This window comes from Parus major, chromosome 3 (assembly GCF_001522545.3).
Source record: "Parus major isolate Abel chromosome 3, Parus_major1.1, whole genome shotgun sequence".
Taxonomy (NCBI): domain Eukaryota; kingdom Metazoa; phylum Chordata; class Aves; order Passeriformes; family Paridae; genus Parus; species Parus major.
In genome coordinates, this window is record NC_031770.1 from 21,647,795 (window position 1) to 21,671,863 (window position 24,069).

General features: G+C 42.6%; 1 protein-coding gene across 1 annotated transcript; it reads right to left on the reverse strand.

The window, feature by feature from the left end:
• Positions 1-270: 270 nt before the first annotated feature.
• Positions 271-23,892, reverse strand: DTL (denticleless E3 ubiquitin protein ligase homolog). Its single transcript, XM_015623306.3, has 15 exons — positions 23,797-23,892; positions 23,530-23,655; positions 22,611-22,709; positions 22,221-22,282; positions 22,009-22,129; positions 21,466-21,531; positions 20,221-20,336; positions 19,384-19,457; positions 18,324-18,427; positions 17,272-17,376; positions 15,286-15,398; positions 11,672-11,761; positions 9,825-9,963; positions 5,365-6,236; positions 271-3,919 (listed from the first exon to the last, which is right to left on the reverse strand). Exons 1-15 carry the CDS (start codon positions 23,837-23,839, stop codon positions 3,851-3,853), a joined length of 2,199 nt encoding a protein of 732 aa, XP_015478792.1. The 5' UTR covers positions 23,840-23,892; the 3' UTR covers positions 271-3,850.
• Positions 23,893-24,069: the final 177 nt, after the last annotated feature.

A 24,069-nucleotide genomic window follows, 5' to 3' on the forward strand; every position in this document is an offset into this window, starting at 1 on the left:
AGACAGGCTTAAAATTTAAACGTTCTTTGATTGCAATTTTGCTTTTCCCCCTTCTGGCTTCATGCTGTCCTCACATCAACTATGCATTATTCTATAAAACAACTGACATGAAATGTTTAAGTCATTTTAAAAGAAATTATAGATGGACTCTTTCATGTTTGCTTTCCCCATACCCATGCTTTGCTTTGTATTTGGCATTTTGTGGAGTGCAGATGATGAGCAGTTTGTTATGGGTAAAGCTGTTATTTGAAGGACAACACATGGATGCTGTATAGTAGCATGATGTATTTTATTTATTGTAGTATTCATAAATCAGAGAGAGGGGAAGTTCTGAGTTCTGTGAAGAGAATGATAATTTCCACTTGGAAAACTGTTTAGGTCAGCTCCAGATCAAATGACATTTGATCGTAGTGGACCTGATGATGAACACAATTTCCCATTTACTGGCAAAGAAGTATTAGTCATGAAAAACTTTTAATATTTGACCTTGAAGAGCTTCTTCAAGAGTTATACACAGACCTTAGAATATCCAGCTACCAAATGCTTTTGACAAATTCCTGCCTGAAAAGCATCAATTTCTAAACAAAACTTCTTAAGAACTTATAAACCACACACAGAGAGCAACTAGAACGTTTTTCTAAGCCATGCCAGTGCATTTTCTGTCATCTCAGTAACCACTGTACAAGGTGGACACTCAAAGGTAATATGGACCATATTGGAGATTCCAGCCATGTTCAGTGGCTGCAGAAACAACTGTGCCAGAGGAACACTCAAGCACTCCCCAACCAACAAGACATTGAATTCCACCAGATGCCAACTCTACACATCAAGAGGTAGTTTGACAGGACAGTTCCCTTGGTGGCAATGTTGTCCCCACACGTTCACATCTGTCTCCTCCATGGTCTATAGCTAGATGCTGAGGCAGAGAACTGAGGCAATTTAGGTTTTCTTGGCTGCTAGCTGCCCCAAGGGCCTCTTAAGTGAGTGCTGCTCCCAGCAGAAATGCTTGCCCAGGCTTGCTGACCATGCAGCTGCACAGATCCTGGGATCTGCCAGTTTTGCCTGCCCAGTTTTGCCCAGCAGGGCTAGCCCCAGTTGCTGTCAGGCTGCCCAAAATCCAAACTGGTTGGCTGCTCACAGCTGAGCAGAGGGAGGCACAACTTCCAACAGAGCAGCAGCAATAACTGTTGGATGTAGCACCATCAGAATCCCACTTGGCAGTCAGAGGGTAAAGGTAAACACTGAGGACAGAGACAAGACATCAGGAATCACTATCAGCTGCCTAGAAAAACCTATAAGATACTTAAGGTGGGATTTACATACATATGTAGGATTTGGGAATAATACCTTAAAAGGCTTAATTTTATTATAGAACATGGAGGTAAGAGATTCTGCAAATCCTTTAGAAGGAAAGAAAATTCTGAGGTATGGCTTGCTGTCCCAAAACAATTGAAAGCAGTTCTCTGAATGCTTATTTTATCAAGCTTCTAAGGTAAAGGCAGCACTGGTTACCTTGAACCACCTGGCACACAATTTGTATAAGCAATTTTTCCATGCTTTTGCAATTTTGATTTTATCACAATAAGGTCAAGGCAGTTGGTCTTAGAAAAATACGTTTCAGTTAATTCTCCTAGACTCTGAACCAGGTTGACACCAGCTTCAGATGAAAAAATAAATGCCCAGTGGTCCATAAAACAAGTTGTTCCACTAAACAAGTATCGCCTAAAAGAAGATCTCACATGCCCACAGAATATTATTCATCCAGGTGGTAAGCCATTAGTGTATATCATCTCTAGGTAGACATTTACAAGATACAGGAGACAATGGTTTGGTTGCAGAACGTTTCTGGAGGAGTAAAATACTATGGAAAAGTGGAGAAACAAAAAATCCTATTGTTGAAGTGTCTGATGACTCTCATTTACTTCAATAGGGTTAACATCTCTTTACTCTGCAATGTTTTTTAGAAACTGCATGGAAGAATCCTGCATGAAAATCTGGTTGAAGCAAGGCAGGTTGTACCCCACAAAGTTGCTCTAATAATTAAAATTAAGACAGAATTAAATCCCAAACCTACTTATTTTAGGTTATGTTTCTACTACTTCCATGTATTTCAATATACAGAAGTAGGTTAAAATTAAACTAGCAGATATTTTTATATTCCTGTTTTGCCTAAGATACTAGATCTATTCAGATAATCACTTTTAAAAAATCCATTTTTTTAAAAGAAGAACTATAAAAATATGCCTGACGCATTCATAGGATGATGGCCTGTAATTCAGCAAACACAAGAAAACTGTCCTGGCCCCTATTTGTACCCAAGAGCTTCTGCTAAAAGATGCAACATGACAGTAATTCCTTTTCTTTTTTTTTAAAAAAGCACACTATACATTTCCTTTTGTTTTGTAGCTGTAACAGACCTTTAACAGAAGCCATTGTCTCTCAAGTAACTGATTTCTTTGCAAAATACAATCTACCACAAAGTACAAACCATCCTGTTTCCTTCTAATCCCTTTCAGCTACCCTACTTTCCAATGTTACAGGAAAGTAGGTGTTACAATTTAAGATAGAAAACCTAAGTTAGTGGGATCATCTCCCCTTCATATACCTCAATTCTTCTGCAGTCAAAAAATTTAATAGGGATTCAAAGGGTTTGATTGGTTTTGAAGTTCATGGGAAGTATTACACCAGAAAACAGTAAATGCTCCAACATAAGGTAGGGATCTTCTACTAGAAGATCCTACTTCTATTAGAAGATCCTGGGGAAAGCGTGGCTGAGGAATTGGTGTCATTAGCCAGGACAGTGATCTCATTTCAGTGACCTTCTATCAGCATCAGGGACAACACACAATGGCAAAGCATTTAATATTAATATGTAAATGCTCTCAAGTGCTTTCTAAAATGTCAGTTGCCTCTCCCAAAATTTACAAGGTATTATTTTGTAACTACTGTATTATAAAACTGTTATGAAGGTGTGTTATAAGTAGTTACTAATGCCTTTGCTACAGGCTGAACCTGTAAGAGCTGACTGGCAGTGGGCTGTTATGGATGCCTATTTAGGCTAGGTCAAACTAATTCCTCAAACATGCCTTGCCAGTATTTCATTTCAGAAAAGTGATAAACTTTTGGTCTTAAGAGCTGTAGTGCTGATTGTTCAAGAGGCAGCTAAGTAGGTAAATACAGTAGTTTCCAGGGTGGGAGAAGAAAGAGGATGGCAAGGGGAGAACAGGCATTATGTACTTGATTATACTTTGTCTCTTATACCATAGTCACCATCAGATGGACATAGGCTATTTAAAAGGGTTTTAGATTCAATTAACACATTTCTAACTTCCCTGCTGGAAGCAGGCAGTCATTGCAGTACTAGAGGAATAACTCCAGAAATGCCATTCAGTATTTAGAGGATCAGATGTACCTCCAGTAAATTTCTGTACACACATTCCAACACTTACTTTTCAGGAGGGTGCAATGATTGACACACTACTCTTAAGTAGAGGCAGTTTGAACAGCAGATTAATAACAAACTGACAAGCTATAGGTGCCTATCAACAATACACAGCAGAGCTGTGGCTGTCTTTGGACTAGAACAGTTGCCACATTAAAAATACTTTGTTTATTAAAAAAATACATACCCTAGAAGTCAGAAAGCGACCACGAGTAAGTATTGTGTAGATTTTACACACTCAGCTCACTTTAACTGCTAACAGCTTTAAAAACAGGAAGACTAAAACCTCAAGTCTATGAAGGTCCGACAACAAATGGTGTAATGCTGGTGCATCGTTGCTGGCATTGTTAAGCCTGGTCTTGATAGCTCAGTGTCAACATGCCTCAGGTGCAACCACCACATGCTGTTTCAGTCATTCTGTGGCTTTCTGTGGAAGTATGTGCAGATCTTCCTCATGGAAATTGAAGTGGCTGCAGCCTAGCAAGAAATAAAACCAAAACCAACATGAAACACTTTTAGGTTAACAGCTCATTTGCTGCAGGAATCACAAAGTCTCTCTTCCATCACTGTTCCAGTTTGCTTGGCTTCCCAACTAAGAGAGTAGATGGAAAGGTTCTTTACTACAATCTGTTTCACAGATAAGAGGCTTACTAACCACAGGCAACACTGTCTAAATCCTAGGGTTGTCCTACTGCCATGAGAAATGCAGAACTCCAACTGCAGTTTCAGCTTCCCTACAGCAGGTAAGAGAGCTGCAAATTTCCAAGAAACAGCAAATTCAATGAATGCTGTGGGGTGTTTCTGGCATCTCCTCAGGCTGTAACAACACAGGAGCATCCCAAAATCTGAACCAGGGCAAGTCTCTCTGTCTTGTGTTTAAGCACATACAGCATAAACCACAAGTAGTCACAAGTAGCTATAGGTTTTCTATAACCAAGATTTCTTGGTACAACCACAACATGAAGATGCTATGAATAACTTCAGGACTGGTGGTTTGCCCAGGTCATATCTGATAGAGGTGTTGGAAGGGATGAAATTAGCTAAGAAATGAGATAAGCCTCAATAATGGCTTTTAGCCTCAGATCTTTTAGCACCAGAGTACAACTAAAATTTGATGATTGAAAATTTACCTAACATTTACTGAAATAAGACTCAGTCAAAGACACTGGAAGACTTGGGAGTCCAGTTTCAGAGATAAGGCAAGTCTGGCTTGTTTTAAAAAATGTAATCTTAATTTCCTAGTTAAACCCTCATGCCAATGTTTTTAGCTGCTTTATAAGCTTAACTTTAATTTCAGAACCTAGGATGGGCTCTGTGTCAGGCTTCCTGTACACCAAAAGCAGGATGATGTAGGTCAAATCCTGACCTCTCACTCTTGCACACTTACTGTTTTCTTCTAGTTTTCCATTGAAGGAACTGAAGGCATTATATAATGTCCCACAGTTTTAACATGGGTAACAAATTCTTTTGCTACCTGAGCTGGAAGAGAGTTTAGCTCTTTCTTCCAATGTTTAAGTGGCTCTCCAGTAACATAAACAGGCAGATGTGATGGTGAACACATGAACAGGAGGTCTGCCAGGAAAGCTGTTGGCATATTGTGCCTCTCAGACTAGAGCTGTACTTAAGAAGACAGCTACCTCCTTCAAACATCCAGCTGGGAGCTACAGGGATCTCTGAGCTCCAGTGTGCCTTAAGTCCCTTGAAAACAAAGGACACATCATAAAAATTCTGTTCCTGCGTGGAGGGGCTTAGCAGATCACAGCAATAATGTATCTGGCTTATTAGGCCAGAAATCATCCCTTTTGTCCATAGTCAAAGGGATCAGATAATTCTTTGTGTCTGAGCAGGAGAGAACAAACAAGGGGAGAGTGGCAGCTAGGGATAGCTTATTTCATGACAATGTTGTTGGCTGCCCTACTTACAGTTTTCGGCGAAGTGGCCACTGCCACAGACTCTTGTCTTTTGGCACCGGGGCTGCAGAGTGACAGGGGGCTATTTGGTGTGCTCTGGCTGCCAGGTCTGCCAGTCCGTAGCTTCTCTCCCAGAGCAGACAACCAATTTTTTGTTTCAGGAGAACTGTTCTCTTTATCTACTACCTCAGTGTCTTTCCCATGTGGAGATATGAAAAGATAGGGGGAAGTTTGAATGCCTGATGGATTAATATGGCTTCCAGAAAGGGAAGGCTCTTTCGGGCTGTGGCTGGAGCCTTCATGGTTGCTACACAAGTCAGCCAGACTGAGAGAGTCTTCATCAGCAGCTTTTTCCTCTGGAACCAAGTGACATAAATTCAGCTTGGATTTCTTAGCTGCATGGTCCAGCTCAGTCACACAGCTACAGGCCTGCAGACACTTCTGCCCCACATCAGCCTCCTTGCTGCAGTCAAGCCTTCTCTTGGCACGCTTTTCAAACTGTGAGTGTGGGACTTGAGGAGGGCAAGCAGCTTCCAGGCAACCCTGAGTAACTTGGGTGACTTCTGCCAGGGCTTTCCTAGGAGAAGAAGCCTTTTTCTCCACTTCTGGAGGAGAAGAGCATGGAGTCCTTGTAATCCAGTGTTTGATGGTCATTTTGGAGGAAGAGATCAGTTTAGGAGACGCACAGGGGCTGGCTCCAGGTGGCTTGGCTGGGGTGGAGGCAGTGGCAGTCAGGGTTTTGAGAGCGACTGTGGGAGTGTTGGTGGGCAGCGGAAGGTCCCCGGAGTGAGTGGGAGCACAGGCCGCAGGCCGCGGTGAGGAACTGCACACGCTGCCTGCTGTCAGGGCCTTGGCAGGAGTGCTTTGTGGGCTGGCTAGTGGCCCTGAGAAGGGAGAAATAAGTAGTTTGATGAGGGCACAGAACAGCAAATTAAGGACAGCCTTTTTAAAAACACCCCTTCCAACCAGGACATGAATTGGTGCTGACCCTGTGTGTCAGATACACCCTTTTCAACTAAGAAGTTGTATAAATCCCTCTGAGTTTGGTTAAACTGCTACAAGCCCGTTATAAAATCCTGTATCACACTGACAAAGTACAATCTGCCCTGCATCTTTAACAGCTGCATAAGCAAGCTGAGGGACAAAGGTACTGCAAGGAGGTCCCACGGCTAATTACAATAGCAAGGAAGCCTTACACTGTGATGCCCTACCACGTGAATAATGCTCCTAAGTCAGGTGTTACTGGCTGCATATTTTAAAGACTTTTTTTAGTGAAGGACATACTTTCATTCTCTTGTCTTTTTGCTGGAGGGCTTCCTGCAGTTCTGTATTAGAACGGAGATCCAGTAGTTATTTACCAAAGTTAGGGAAGTCTGAGAAATTCTTCACCTCCTGAACAAGGACTAAATTCTAAAGGAAATAAAATCTCTCAACAAATGATTCCCAAACAGGTATTTCACAGTGGCTTTTGAGCTCACTAGCCAAGACATAAGGAGTCTTGGTAAAAAGGAAGTAAAAAGGAAGTTTTGAACACCCAGAAAACACCAGTCATAGGTAGGGGGGCCTAAGGACCTCACTAACAGTAGTGGGACTCATACATGGCAAAGATCTCAGTCTGCAGCAGTATTAGAGAGGTTATTTTAATTTTTTCAAATGTTTTTATCTCCATCCCCCTCACACAGGGAACACATTAGTAGGTTTGCAAGATGCCTGCTTTCTCATTCATCTAACTCATGGTGATGCAATTAAATGGGGTAGTGCCTTTAGTAACTTTGAGCACTTCCACTGCTGGGCACAAGAGCACTAAAAATTTTGTGTAATACTGTGGGTTTAATCCAAATTCCCCACTCTCAGCACTAGCACTGCACTATAAAGCACTTCATTAGAAACATGAGAAGTCCAGGGGGAATAACCTGCCATTTTCTTTACAATGCTGGGCTGTCTCACACACATGTCGAGTGAGCACCTACAGGCCTGGTTATACACCATACTAAGCCTCTTCTAATCCTTTAACTGTGTTATCTAACTAGTATTCAAAATACAAGTACTGCTGTATCAGAACAAAATTGAATAGGAACCCCTATTAAAGGACCCTGCTACGAATAACTTCAACACAAAAAAACGAGTTAAAGGCTCCTTTCCTGATAAAATATGCTACTTCATAACAACTTGCTTCAATCTGAGCTATGAGAACATAGCTGCCAAGATTTCTTCTCCTAATCTTTGGTTTAATGAGCACTTACAGGACAATAGTAACTCAGCCAGGAAATTAGTTGCGCTCAAATATCTAAGGTACTAGAGGGGAAGAAGGTAGCAAGCTCAGCAACTCTTAATCCACAACGACCATTACAAGTTCATTCAGCAGAAATATTGCATGACTAGTTGGGTATGAGCACTTTGAATCCCAAACCAGTCTTAAAGTTATGCTGTGGACACACTGGATAACGGAAAACGAGTTATCCTTGGAGTAGGATGACTTCTTGTCATGGCAAGAAGCAAACAAATTTGAAATAAAGAATATGAAGATCTGGCTTTCTTTTTTCCTAGGACTGCCTGCATTTTTCAGGATTCTACTAATCCAGTTTCAAGCTGTTTCCATTTATGCTGCCACTGCACATGGTACAATACTGCAAATACCTGCAGTCAACCTGCATCACACCAAAGGAGGTTATTTTGGATGCTTCCTACCTTCTCTGCCACAAATCTTCTAGAGTGGTATAATCAATCTCAAGATTTAAGAATCAAATTGTCCATGCACAGGCCTGCTCCAGAAATTTGGTTACACAAAACCACAGAGAAAGTAGTACAACTTACAGAAACCACAGAAGTAATTGCTAAAGTAAAGGAAACTCTGGTTGCTACACTGGATGATGTAGGTCAACAATCAATACACAACCTCAATCTTGTAATTTATTCGTCAGAAATGGGTGGGGAACTACCTAGATTCATCCCAGCAGGTGAAATAGTATTCTGCTTGCCAGCTCTGAATCAGTCTCTGCAGATAACTCCTATATTCTAACAGCACGTGTTTTGTTTTCAAGAGCCAAGGTCAGCAGGAAGCCTGCTGTTGTGTTTGCAGTGTCTGTGTACTTCCTCTTCCCTCCTGTGTTACTTTAATGCAGCAAGAACAAGGAGAAATAAATCATTTTTTCTGGTATTATTGCCAAACCTGACTTGAAAAGTTTTAGTGTATAAGATACTTTAGACTTCACATTTCTGGTCTAGATCTATGTTTACTTCTGTTTTTCTGAAACTATGACACAAATATATTTTTGAGCCCTCTCTGAGGAAGAGTGTGTACACACAAAACAATTACCAGCTATGGAGTGGACCTGGCACTCTCCCTCCTATTGTCCTGCAAACTTCCTGCTAGACTTGTTACTCACTGGCAAAAGGTTAGAGGTAATGTTATCCCATTAGTGGGATTTGGAGACCTTCAGCTTTTATGTGTGTTGGCCAAGATGAAATTCATTTGGAGGGTGGCTCGAAAAGATAGGAGGAATGCAGGAAGTCACAGCAGCAGCTGCTGGGAAGCTATTGTATTCTTAATTTCAGAGCTATGCTACAGAGCAGCTCATCTTACTTCACTTTGGGGGGGAGGGCACTTCTCCTTTCACCTACTCAACTGCAACAAAATGCAGGTTACAGACAAATCAAAGTAATATTATGATCAGGGTTCCTTTCTTCTGGTCTAAGGTATTGCCTGTTTAGTGATTCCCTTCTCTACAGAGCCCACATCTGCTATCTAGCTCAGAGCATGCTGCACAACTTGCCTGAGTGCCCAGGCTTTGTAGAAAGGTACTGCATTTGTTCACTAGACTTAACTCATGAATAGATGATTAATTCTGGGACATTACAATCATCACAAATGTCTATATGTTTTTTGGGTGTATATGGTCAGTACCACTGACTAAAGATGAAGGAATACTGGTAACTGCACCCAAGAAATCTGTGCACAATGCAACTATGGGCAGAAGCAAACAGTTCAGAGTTTCAAGGCTCTATATATGTGCTGTCAGCCCTTTGCTGAGTAAACTACCAAACTGGAAAAGGCACATGATATTACTGCTCTCAGTTACTATTTGGTAGGGGGAAAAAAAAAGTGAGTTATTGCTACAGTGACATCTCCTTTAACCGTTCAGTTATTGAACTCTGCTGAAACCCACTGAAGGCCTGGCTGCCCAACAAGATGTGTCAATGAATATCTGCTTTGCAGTCTGGCCATACAGACTTTGCCATACTTGTAAGCTACTTCAGCCACCTTGTCCTGTTGATGGCAGAAGTGTTTACAAATAGAAGTGCTTGTCTGGCTATATGAGTAATTGCCTAGTATGAGAAAAACCTCAGAAGAGGTTTAATAATAATAAGATGAAAATAATAAGTAATAAGATGAGCCAAAGGCTTTTGTTGGTACAGAGAACAGACAAAATTCAGCAGCTGTGTTGCAGAGCAAGATAGCTCAGGGGCCTTACCTGCTCCATGTTGTTCTTCTGGTTTCCTCTGAGTGACCCAGCCCACCAAGTTGGCTTTTCTGTATACTGATTTCTCTTCCTGAGGACATCGTTGTAAGCGCCAAATCCTCACAGTGTTGTCATCAGAGCATGTGGCAATCTAAGTATAAATCTGTGTGTTAGAGCAACCAGAGCACATCCTATGGATCACTGGCTGAGTGAACTGGAACAGCTACGTCCAACACACCAAACCAGTATGAATGATGGTGAAGCTTGGCTGAAGGGGTACAAGATTGACCATTCAGCAATGAAAATAACCCAACACTGTTTTATTACTGCACCAGGCAGCAGTATTTGTTTTAAAGCAGGCAAGGCTACCACATCCATGTCTTTCTGCTATAGAAATGCATGGCTACATAACAGACTCTGCTCTGTTTTGAAATTTCAGGCCCTCAGTAGACAAAAGCAGCCACAATCCTTTTTGCACCTACATCTTAATCTGCCTCTGTTGCTGAGGACATCTTCTGCTTGGGGACAAACGTTTGCAGCACACTGAGAAGGTGACATTGGATGGCTGTTGCATGACCTGTGCTATCTCTTCAGAGTCAGATGTCAGCAGTATCTGGCAGAGAACCCAACTCTGCCAGGAACACAGCTCTAGAGCCCTGCCACAGCATCACGCGCTCTAAAAAGATCTCTGGAATCCCGACCAAAGGAGCAGCACCCATCTAGCCCACATTTTATGGCTATCTTCAGGAAGATTAACTGGTTACTCCACAGGAAATCAGTAGAAAGAAAAAGGAAATGCTGTGGTGAAAGTTCATAGCAATCTGAATGGGGCAAATGTTTCTACTCCAACCTTTGTCACACCAATGTTGTCCCTACCAAAAGCAACCTTCTCAAATCACACCAAGCAGCTTCCTGACCTGTCTTAGCTCCCTTGTTCTCATGCTTTAGCATCTGAACAATGGCTGACTATTTCTTCCCTGTGCCAGTAACAATTTAAAAGGTCAAATTGGTCTGCATTTCCAATGCATCATGGTCAGGATGCTGGGCTACCTCTACATCATAGATTTCATCTGAAATGCCAGTTCTCATATTGTTTATCTTACACAAATAGAACAATTCCTGATGTTTCCCTGCAGGACTCCCATCCTCCTATACTGTAATGCTTTTCTGAAGCCCTGGTGCTGCAATGCAAGCAAGAGAAAGAAGCTGACTTCTTTAACGTTGTGGGGTGGAAGAAATTCTGGCTATCATTAGGACACTGTTCAGGATTTTTCAGGGTTATTTCTAGTTTTGAGCTAGGCCAAACATTCAAACCAACTTCCTACTTCAGCTGTTTTCCTTTTTAGTGACACCTGGTGCATATCTACTGACCCAGTTTTCACTGGAGGCTCTTTTTATCATAAAAACAGCTCAGGTTTTGAAAAGAGGTCACAATGAGAAGAGTTCATATGTTTTTTTAAAGGGCATTCAAAACTTCTCGCCACTCAGCAGTCAGAGGGAAAGGAAGATGTGAATATGGAACACCGAAACAAGCCTTTGGCTTATGAAAGCCCTGATTAAATGATTTCATTGTTTTGTCTCTTATAGGTAGTATTAAGCTCTCATCAGGAGAGGTCATTACTGATTTGCAATTTCTTAGACTTCGCAATTAGCCTAAATTATCTGAAAATACTAAAAAGGTTCTGATACATTGTGTTAATATGACATGGTTGGATTACTGTCCCCTAAATGAACATTTTAGAATTGATGAGCTAAAAATTTCCTCCCAAAACAACAAATGCTGCTGCCATTTTGAAAAGCAGATGTTGTCACATCACATCTATTGTTTCACAGGAAAGGCCATTTTGCAGAGGACAAACCTTAGTGAAGTCTGAAGGACACCAAGCAATGGAGGTAACTTCCTGAGAGTGACCAAGGAGTACACGTGGAGGAAGGCTGGGCTCAGAAACCTTAAAAATTCCAGAGAAAAACAAGCAAACAGTCAGAAGGCACACAGCCTAATATACATCTCCAAGAAAAACCCCATATCCCACCTGTGAAGCATGTGAATACTTCCCATCTTTCCTGTATGAAATGCATAAATCAAATGCTCTCAGCCTGTCATCATGAGGTAACAACTGAGGAAGTCCTAAGCAGCAATTCATGGAAACACTTGTTCAATTCCTGTTACACACAGGAATTCTGCCTCCAGAGCTGAGAGCCCAAAACATGAGAAGCATTTTAAGTACCTCTACCTGTTCCAGGCAAGATGCTTAAATGTTGAGAGGCTCATATTTTGAATCAGGTTAGGCAAATATCTTCTGCTGCTGTTTTACCAATGTCCCAATCACAGGTCAATGGTTTATTAAAAAAATGAAACCACTGCCAACAAAATCCCATAGATGAACTTTCACTGGCTTCAGAACTGGCATTTGTGCAACTGCCAAGTGCCTGTTCCTTCTCCAGCCAATCAGCTGGACAAGAGACCCACTCAAGAGTTCAGCTTAAGAGTTCTCAAAATCACTCACATTCATTCAACTGATCTCTATTTCTCTCACACTCTTCATAAAAATAATTCTCCTATTCTATAGTATTGCTACTTATCTTTGACTCCAGCTCCTGTAAGTAACAGACAGCTGAAGCCAGCTTTAAGTGGCTCACAGAATAAAACACACACACAGATTCTAGCCAAGTTTTGCTTGCTTTCATCAGGCAATCCTTTCTGGATTTGTGAGTCACCATCATTGATGTGACATTATAAGAGAGATTTATCAAGGGGGTTTGCATAAATGACTGAGGGAATGAACAAATCCTTTACTGTCTGGGAAAAGGAGTAGACATTACATATAGGTTTCAAAGGAAGATGCAAGACTTTGGGAAAAGCTTCTGATTTACAAACATTTTTCTCCTGTCGATCATCTACAACAGCCTGCAAAACTGCAGCTTCAGAACTCAAGTTGTTCTGATACAAACAGGTTCATCTTAATAGCACCTTTTTTTCCCCATGGCATGACAGAGGCAATCACTTGACTAAACATCCACTAAACGCCTTGGTCAGAGCATTCCCTTCACTGCCAAAACATGCAATGCCATGGAAACAAAATCCCTATTTAGGGAATAAACAGGAGATCTTGGTGCAGAAAATACCTTCACTTACAGTTAATAGCAGTCTTGCTAATTATACATTCATGGCAACCAAAACAGTGGTCCAGTAGCCACTGATAGCTGGAAGGAAAGCAGAAGAAGGGAATTACTCTTTCTAGGACACAGTGGTTTTACACTATAGTAGTGTAAATTGAAACAACTATACCCAATTTCTATTACTGTGAAGAAGAGTGCACAGTTATGGCTGCGTCCACTTGGATGGTTTGGCAGAAGACTGTCAGCAGTCTGCGCATGTTAAGTCAGGATTAGCCACAGCACAGGCTGCTTTTTGTGTCCCTGAACTGACAGGATATTGCTGGGGAAGTGAGGGCTATTGTGGAAAGGTTAAAAAGAGAAACCTAGGAAATGAGACTTTTTTCAGTCACTCTCCTCACTGGAAACAGCTGTTACATCCATTTTCAGGATGCCGTGTAAAATGGTGTCTATGGTCCTGTGCACCATATGATACAGAAACACGCCCATTCCAGGGCTGGGACACTCCAAAGCATAACTTGATATGGTTTCCTGGGAGTGATCCACATTAAAGGACTGAAAGAACAATGGAAGTATAAGTCTATAAATGGTATTTGTTTATTACCAGAAAGGTATCTCAGATAGGTACCATATTTATGGAGAAAAACCTCTCTGCTCTTCAGCTTATATAATCTTATGGTTGTTCAAGAGTGAAAGTTCATTAATTGATGAACTTCTAATTAAAAAAAAAACAAACAAAAAACCCCAAACACAATAAAGGAAGTATTCATTGCCTGGAAGTGACTTATAAAGAAAACAGACTGAAATTGCATCCTTGTCAACAATAACTTCTATCCACAGCGTTTCTCACCCAAACACAAACTTAGTACTGCTGCAAAAGTTCCTCAAAGAAATCATCAAAGTGGAAAAAGTCTTCCTCTGCATCTTATTCCTCTCTAGGTACAGAAAGAGCTCTTCATTAAGGTCCTTACATCACCTCTTATCTACTCATGCAACTTTAACCATGTTTTTTTTCACAGCAAAGTAAGTCCTCATGCCATGAAAAGATACAGATGTTTCAGAGTCAAATCTGTCAACATTTAAATTAAGAAGCCTTTGAATACTATAGATCTTGAAAGAGACAAATGCACTGCAAGTCCTACTTTCTAATATGACTATGATATTAAAAGAAATGTAATCAACTGATGATTTATTTTATAAGTGTGCAATATGATCTGTCACTCATATGCAATAGCAACAGAAGCTTTCTGTACATTATCATATTTTAAATGTGCTCAAATGCTTAAATTTTGAGATAAAATGACACCTTGAATACTCTCAACTGAGTCCCAGCCTCCAAGAAAGTATCAGAACACATGAATGCAGAATGTGCAACTCAGGTTTGCACAGGCATTTTTGCTGAATTTGCACAGAACATGAGGAAGGTTAAAATTACACCACTTGGCATAGTAGTCCTGCTACTATAAACTCCTGCCTCCACTGACTGAGCAACCCAGCTGCTTCCATGTGTTCTCTAAATTAAAGAGGCTACATGCTCTAACCACAGCCTCAGCAGGCTGACCCTCTCCTCTGAGAGGTTTGTGTTTTACTTTCAAACTCGTTGTGAAATGGATGCACAAGTCAACAGTCCATAAAAAATATCCCAAACCTGAAACAGGCAGTCACCTGTGGTTTCTATCTATTCTACTTCAGTAAGTCTACTCTGTTCTCCTAGGAGGAACATGAAGAACAGAACTTGAAGCATACCCTATTCTGAGGCGCCTGCTACTAACTTGGTGACATTTGCATTTCCTACACATCACTGCAAGATGTTAAGCGACAAAGCCCCTCAGCTGCCAGACAGTGCTTTAGAATTTTGCTGAAGGCTCTGGCTGAACCTTTGCTATAATACAAAAGCTTTAACTACTGTAAATTAAGCACGAGAAAAAGCTGTATATGAAGCAGGAGCTGGAAAAGGAAGAGGTGGAGGGAAAGAGTGCCCTTTAAAACAATTAAACTTTTAGGTTTCTGCTAATGTGCTCCATTGCTAAATATGAACCAAGAACTGTCTGTCTACTTGTCATAGCTGCTTGAACCAACAGGAGTGAAAGAGGATTTTAATGCCCATTAAAACCAGATTAAGAAGAGCAATTTGCAATAAGCAGCAGCGACGAGAGATGTACCGATAGCAGGAGGTTAGCTCTGTTTTACATTAAGCAATTACATGAAGCCTTGACAGCAATGTACACACTCCAGGTGCAACCCATCAGGAGCTAGCTGCTTTGGGTAGGATTGGGAAGCAAGGAGTGTTCTATGTGAACTTGACAAGCAAATGCAGCTCCAGGCTGCACGCTTGGGTCTCCCCCCACTGCCTCACCTTCCAGATGTACGCGCTGCAGTCACTCGAGCCACTGACCAGGAACTGGTCATCAGGGCTGATGCTGGATTTGATGTAAAAGGTTGAATTCTGGTGTCCACTGAAAACAGCCACTGTGAAGAGAAAATAAAATAAAAAAATAAGTAAAAGCCCCACTCAGTGCACAGCCCTGGAGTCACTTGTGCAAGAAGGGCTGATCTTACAGGCTTTTCCTGCCTAGCCACATATCCTTTGGAGAAAGTGGTTGCACTGCTCCCTTGCTCTGGGGCTCTGGCAGCAGGAAGTTTTTATTATTCAACTGGAGCCCTTCAGGCTTCCCAAACAAACCAGTGGCAGTTTATTAAAGCTCTAGCTTGACATATCACAAGCAGGCTCTGCCCTCACCTGGGCTCCCCCACTACTCTGGTTCAGCTTCCCTGTCCCTTCCTCCCTCACTTGCCATCAACAGTCCCACTCCATCAGCAAGGGCAGTCCTGCAGCAGGAGCCTTCTTCCACACAGGTGGCAACAAAGGCACTGGCTGCTCCTTCCTCCCACTGCCAGCAGCTTTATTTTGTCAATAAAACTTGCATTTTGTCAGTCATGCTCTCCTGTACTTAAGGCCTTAGTAGTGTTTGCTAAAGCCTTGAAACCATCACCCCAAATGGCTGACACTGCCCCTACCACAACAGCCTTCAGCTGGCATGACAGCTGAGCGTGGATCCAGAGTGCCTGGCTGCACCATGTCCTGTCCTCTCATGGGGCACAAAGCACAAGTTTCCCAGTGTAGCCCCAGGCTGGGCTGGCACCCTCTCCTCCAGCCCTGTTTTGGTAGTGGCTCTCACAAAGGAAACAGCCCACAGTCTGAGAGGACACGTAGCTGCCTTCAGTGGCCTTTGAAGAGTTGCAAGACCCCAAAACACCCTTGGATTTTTTTTGCCCACAGCTTTCCCAGTGCAGTGGCCATCATCCCTTCCCAAACCAAGCCGCCTCAGTGCTGGGTAAGAGCAGCTGCGGCCGCGGTGAGGGCGGCACAAGGGCGGGCAGGCGCTGCCCTCTGCGGGAACCGCACGCTCCGAGGAGCCACAGGAGCTCCGTGCAGCCAGAGCAACGGGGACTGCTCGCCTCAGCCACACACACACAAGGCAAGAGCTCCATGAGGAGGCCGAGGGGTGTGCTGGCAAGAGCCTGCTCCTGTGAGGGGACAGGCCAGGCAGCCCATTCCCACAGAGCAGCTGGCGGTGGCACTCGGGGTTAACCTCAACAACCAAGCTATTAATATTTACTACTTGCAGCACTTCTCCACTCTGGAAGAATTCCCACCCACCAGACTGCCTTCCTGAAGAGCAGACAGAAGGACGCATTGTTCATTTCATTTCAGTTAACTGAGAGACTGAGAAAAGGCAGTGGAAAATAAATTATGTGTCTGGCTGGAATGCATCTAACAAATTTTGCCACTGGCCTATGGCAAAGCAGCATCGTGCACCAAAGGCTCAGGGCCATCTTGTGCATGTAAAGGTCACAGATGCAGAGCTGAAGGAATCTGAAAGGCTGAGGCACCTCGATATCTGGGGATCCTTTCTTCCAGAAACTGTGGTAGAAGTTAAATTGAAAAGACACCTTAAAACATCTGAAGTTATCAGGTGACCACTTTCACTGGGTTCGTATCTAAAAGTCTGACGAACTAGTGAGTGCCAGTAAGCAGAAGATTCCAACTTGCTTCAGGCTGGATAGTAGCCATTCCTCACTGGATAACTAGAACTAACACACAAACTACCATCAGTCTGTCTGGCTGAACCAGTATCTGCTATTATTTCATGTGGATGATTGAACACAAAATGAGGATCTCTCCTACACAGCTTTAGAGATAAGAGCATGGAATAGATTTCCTTCAAGTGTTGAACCTGGTCCCTGTCCCTGTCCCTCTGTGTCAGAGGGACAAACTTGCCTTTCTACACTCTGTAACATCTATTGTTTTTGCAGCTATTTCCACAGATATCATGCTTACCTGGAGTGGTCCTTAAACTTGTCATATTGAACATGTAGATACTGTCATCAGTGCAGTTGGCAAACAGATTAGCACCAGTGGAATCCAAAACCAGGCTAGAATATCCTACAGAGAAAGAGAGTTCTTCATTAAAAAAAAAAAAAAAAATGGAAAAGAGATATTCTTAAAGAAATGCCCAGAGAAGGAAATTTGGAAAGGATCTGTAACATGTATGAGATTGTCATGGTAAAGTTCCTGTGTTTGACAGAGCACTTGCTGAAGAAGAAATGTTTCTAGAATAACATCTAATTTTCTCATGAGGATTCAGGATGGTATTTAGAAAGGAACAGCACCTTCAGAACAGGCAAGTGATTTATTAGATAGTTTCAAACAGTTAACAAGAACAACCAGTTGTAGAGCAGAGATCAAAAATAAAGAGAAACCCTCATGCTTTGGTAGAACAAACCATTTTCTGATTTGTTAGTCATTCAGGTCAAAGAAAAATCTTTTGCTGCAGGCAAATTATTTCACAGCTACCTCCTTGAGGATTTGCCTCACATTCCTGGGGCTGACACTGACCATTACCACATTGGTCAGACAAATCATCAGGAATTACTGTGTTGCATAAGAGCATTGTATGGCATTAAAGGTACAAAGAAGGCAGAGAAACATGAACAAGTGTGCTATTGTTTTTGATAAGAGTTTCAAGAAGTGATAATATAAAAACCCAGTCCAGTCTGTTGTCTTTGCAAGACACAACGCAAAGAAAGTTCAATCTGAATTTTAGTCATGTATCAGAATTACTAGCTAAATTCCTCATCAAGAGCTCTACTGTTCCTCAGCTCTGTTTATGAAAATGCACCGCTGAGGCTTCTGCAAGTTTTTATCATTGGTGCTGTGATATAAAAGGCAGGCATATGTTCACTCTTCAGCTTGAAAATTTGGTGCTGGCAATCAAAACATCCCGCAGTTTGCCAGTTTGATCAACAATTGGCTATAAAGATAAGAAATGTCACTGACAGTACTACTTAAATTCATTCTGCACTCTAACAAATCCATGCCCAGTGCCTCACCGAGCTTGCGAGTGCTGGTTCCAGGGTAGCAGAAAGACCTGACGGGCAGCGGGTCCTGGCGGAAAGCGGCGTAGTTCCTGCGCAAGTCCCACACTTTGATCACACTGGAATGGAAAAGCACGAGTGTCTACAGCTTCCAAATTTCGCTTTTCATGCTGATAAAGCCTTTTAGGAGCACAGAAAGTCACGTTGCTCATGACTGAGGAGTATCCAGTGCTAAAGAGACAATAACTGAGCAGGAGCAGAGCAGAGCCGTGCTGAAAGCCAAACAATTGCTCTGCTGGCCATGGGTGAGGAGGCAGCACTGCCTTCTGTAACAAACACAGGCAGAACAAGAGCCTAGAAGCTCTAGTAGTATTCTAGTAATAGCTCTACTCAACTGGTAAAAGGAAATACATGGATGCCTTTATACTTCTGACAAGTAGTTTTAGTTTGCAGTTTTAAAAATTAAGTCTTCCAATTTTTTTTACTTGCTCTTTGGAAGTTAGTCTCTGTCATGAACCATAGGCAGGAGAGTCAATCATATCTGCCTCAGAAAGGCTCTGTCCACATGGATCCTGCTAAAGAGTTGAGTCCAAGAGGATAATTTCCATGCTAATCAATAAGACAGTTTGCTCGAGCTCCAAGATGCTGCAAGGGATATGGCACCTAAGAGAATGCATCTTTTGTAACTCAAAGCAACATTTTCTCAAGCACTCCTACACATATCTAGGTCCTGACCACCCACTCACATCCAAAAAGGCTGTCTAACAATAGTCTGTCTATGTGTGGTCTCGTAGGTCCATGAGAATAGAGGGAGAGAGAGGGAAGAATTGCTCTCATTGTGTCCCATAGCTAGGACACTAAAATGAGCATTTACCACATATCACAGTTTGTTCAGAACATCAATCTCCAGTAAAGAAGTAAAACTAATGCAAGCTGGCAGCATAGCTGCTGATTTCACCTAGCAGTAGCTCTAGCCTTGCTGGCCACTGAGTCATCTTAGAGAGAAAATCTCCCAATCTTTTTATGCCTCTGAGCACACAGAATAGACAGGAAAGCCGGCATCCTCCCTCCTTACCCATCAACAGCTCCTGCAGAGATCAGAGTATGCTCATCCTGAAGCAGCACCACAGTTACACTCTGCTGGAAATCCTTAAAAAGAGAAGAAAAAAGAACTTTATTTTCTTTTAAGCTCAGCAAGATATTGCTGCTTAGTTCAAGGCCATGTGAATGCAGGGAAAACCTCCTCCTAACCAGGCACGAGAGCCTAGAAACAGCAGATGTCATTTAGGACACAACAATCCTTTGAACACTCCTACCAGTGAAATTACCACTGAGAGATAAGTGTTTGGGCAGCAGTTTGAGATAACACCTTTCAGGTCATAGATAAGAGAGCTACCTTCATCACAAGGTTTAATAGATTAAAAATTATCAGGTCTTACACCATTAAGGCAGTAATTTATCTGGTCAAATTAGGGGGGGGTAAAAAAATTACAACTCTCCATATGTCCCCCTCAAAAAGGTAATGCTGGGCCACTCCTTCCCTCTCTGTGGAAAAAGAGCCAAAACCAAACAAAAACCCCCCAGTCAACCAAACAAAAAAAACCAACAAAACAAACAAACAAACCCACAAAAAACCCAACAACAAAAAAACCCAAACAAAACCAAAAAATATGTGTTTTCAGACAGCATTTGCCTGAAGTTGGCTTTTATGACAAATAGGCTGTTAGACAACAAAACAATGTCTAAAATTAGCCATAGCAATTGACCATGCAAAAACCCCTATCTCTGCAAAAATAAATGGAAGCATTTACCACATACAAGCTACATATTTTTCATCATATTTACACAGAAAGGATTCTGTGAGTAACAATGTCCCCAGCAGAGACATTTTGTTTGTTGCCCAGATACCCACCACCGAGGGAGCAAGTCCTCTCAGGCTCTGCCTCTTCTTCTTCAGTTTGGAAGGAGTCTGCTTGTCAACCATGTTGTGTGCTCCACTGATTTGATTCACCTGCCTGTAAAAGCCATCTGAAAGAAATCAAAGGCATCTCAATTAGTAGTTTACATGTAATTTTGCTATCGCTTTAATAAAACAGGTATCGGCTCAGGATTAGTCCTAAAAAGTGGCTTAGGTTAACCTTTAAAATCATTACTGTATTCTGAAAACAAAAATTACTTATGTCCAAAACCAGTGAGAAGAGCACAGTGCAAAAAAACTACAGAGGTCAGTGTAGCATGGACAACAAAACTAAAACTGATCTAGGCAATTTGGATCTGCCTTTGGAAATCGTTACCCCTTGGACTGTTTTTCACATGCATCCTGGTCTGGAGTGCTCAATCCACCTCATCCCATGAAGAACAGTGCTCACTGGAAGATTTCCAGTGCTTTTCCACCCTATAATTTTCTGTTTAGCCTTTTGTCTGTTAGTTTATGAAATATGCTGCCTTACTAGGGTAATGCAACTTTTTTACTTTTTTTTCCCCTACACCTTCCACTTCAGTCATGTGGAGTCAGTCTTTTCCTTCATTTGCCTGTTTGAAAAACCAGGGAACCTAGGACAGATGGAAGAGCAAGACATGTTCAGACAAAGAAACAGTTGTGGCAGAGCAGGGAACTGGAAAAAGGCATGAGAGGAAGGGGCTCGGGAAGGAAAAGCTCCAGGAAATGAGCAGGAGCAGAATGAACTCATACTGTACTTACAGTAGGTTTTCCCCCAATATATTCAGTTGCTACCAGCACTCACAAGCTCTTTTTTCTACACTTTCTGCCTTCCCTCCTATGCTGGCAGAGGCCTTTCCAACTTTTCTTCACGCCTCTGGATGGCTCTGAACTAAGCAATTTCTCCCACTTCATCGGCTTGTGCAGTGCCCTAACAGGGATGCATTCTATACAACCTCATCTCCTTACCTTCACACAGGGAATTATCAAACCAGCCTGTGGCTTGATGCTGCAAATCTGAGACTGCTGCAAAGAAATGTATTATACATAGCAGAGATACCTATTCCATCCTCTTAAGGTATCTAAAGCAGTACAGTTATCTGAGAATGCTCTGCTGCCTATATTGTAATCAAAAGTATCAGTCCAACGAGTCCATTGGAGCAGTACTTTTTCATGAGATACCAAGCTTTTTTCATACACATCTGAAAGTTTATTTACCTTTCTTGTTGCACCTGGTATCCCAAACCATGATGTTTCCATCTCTCCCTCCAGTACAGAAAACAGCTGAAAGAAAAAAAAATTAAAAATAAATAGTGTTATTAGCTTCTAAAAGCATTTATTTAAGTAACTGAATGCAGCACAATGCCATCTGGGTACCTCTGGCTCTTCTCCCAACGCTTGGGATGCCAGTCCTAGAAACACAAAACACAGGCCATTGTTTTGCCATGCTTTTTGACTTGTTCCCTTACTCTTACTATTCTTTTCTTGCTCCCACTAGAGAAACCAGCTTATGGGAAGCATTTTCACACACTTGGGTACGGAACCTGACATCCTATCTCATCCCAAGATAAGAAATATGCAGATTTTAGCATCAGGACACCATCAAGTTCCAGCAAGACAGTTTTGCTTTCCTGGCTGGGTCACTGCTCAGTCCTGTGCTATTTCTACCTGTCAGTTTCCAAAGCCCTTTTTAAGCCCTTAAAGTACTTTGCCAGGGGGAAAGAAGGAAAAAACCAGACAACAGGGAATATCAACATTTACCTTTCTCAAATCTGGAAAAAGCAACTGACTTGAGGCTACACTGGTGACCTTTGCATATGCCAAGAAGTTCACCAGCTCTCACATCCCACACCTTGGCTGTCTGATCTCCTGAAGCAGTGACCTTCAGAAGGAAAAATAAAAAGCTTTAGTCATTTTCTGTACACAGTCGCCAAAGCATTAAAAAAAAAGTCGGATGGTAAAAGACTGCTTACAATCCTGTGTTCCCCTGGCACCCAGGCAAGGTCAAATACAGCATTTGAGTGAGCCTGCCATTCTAACAAAAAAACAAAAGCCAAGATTAGTTCAGTGCATTGCAGGATGGTATTTTGCAGAAGACTAAATGACATCGGACACTCAAATCAGAAATCTTGTCAACAGTTTGCCTCAGGCATGAAAGACAACACAGAACAATTCATCTGCTACTGCTGTTTTAAGAGCACATTCATGCTGCTGCTTTGTAAAGAAGACTCAGCAAAGAACGTGGAAGGAATAAAGTACTGCCTAGAATTTATGTATTAAGGACTTGCAAAAAGCTCTCTTTGATTCCAGCAAATCCCATACTTGTCACATCAAATGAAGATCACCTTCTATACAACATTTACCTTTAAAGATGAGCTTGCTGGTGCCCTGTGCTTCAGTATCATACAGTCTAACAAACCCTTCTTCATTTGCAACTGCCAGGATGTGCTCCAAATTTGGGGCTGGAAAGAAATTGAAACATATTATGCTACATAGCTAAAACATAATAATGCCCATGCTTTTTGTGAAAGGCCACAGATGCTTTAAATAGGGAATGCAGAAAACATAAAGCTGTGAAATAAACAACATTTATATGGCAACTTAAGTGTTAAAGCACAGAAATATCGGCAATCACTTTTTCTAGATGTTCCATTCAGGAATGACTATACATGGGCAATCAAATGGCTCCAGGAGCAACTTTCGAGATAATGCCTCTTTCACCAGCTATAATAGCTTTCTAGTTACTGTTTTCTGTATCTAGAGTACCTATTATCTAGAGCCTCCAGCATTTTCCACAATCTGACTTGGAAAAGCAGGAAGCCACCTTAGAGAAATGTAAAATCTCATGCCAAAACTAGAGTACAATGAATGAAAAAAAGATGCAGGAGCTTCATTGCTTAGTCCTTTCTCTCATCATGGGAAAATGCTGGCAGTGTGTAACTGCCTGGTGACATCCATCCACCTCTGATTTCCACCTAATTTTCACCCTATTATAGCTATATATTTTGAACAAAGCTCAGTTTCTCACCTATGTAGCCTCACACTGTCACCAAGAAGACATACCTTGAAACACACACAGATGAAACAAAGAGGCATTAAAATACGTTCTTTGCAGTTGCTTCTTTGAGTACTTTCCACCGGTATATCTAGGTGCACCAAGATCCAGTGCTTATCACGTGTAGGAGCAAGCACACTGTTACCAGCTCACTTTAAAACAAGAAACTACTGACAACAGAGCACATACCCTGGGCCCACAAAAGGCCTTTCAGGAGGAGACTTTACCTGTAGAAAAGGTGCAGCCGAAAGGAGGGACAGGCATTCCCGTTTCCCCGCAAGAGAGGTGGTCATCTTCTTGGCTGCACTGGTAGCTCTCCAGGAGATGCTGCAGGGGAAGCGCTGAGGACCGACCTACAAGGGGACAGACGGACCGTAAACGCCTCCGGCACCCCAGGCTCGGGCGCCAGGAGCAGCGAGGCGGCCGCCGCGGCGGTGCAGGCGGCCAGGGATGTGTCGGGACGGGGGAGCTGTGGGGAAAGGCTCGGTACTCACCGGCGGGCTCGGCGGCGCGGCGGAGCAGCGCGCGGCACAGCATGGCCAAGGGGACACGACCGGCGCGCGCCGCGCCAACTCCCGCCAAGCGACCGGCCCGCCAAGCGCAACCCGCGCCCTCATTGGTCAGCGGCGAGCGCGCCGCGCAGCTCCCGCCTCCTCTCATTGGGCGGTGCTGGGGGGCGGGGCCTCCAGGTCGCGCCCGCCGCCGGTTCCCGCGGCAGCGCCAGGATGGCGGGGTCAGAGGCGCGGCTGCGCATGCGCAGGGCCGGC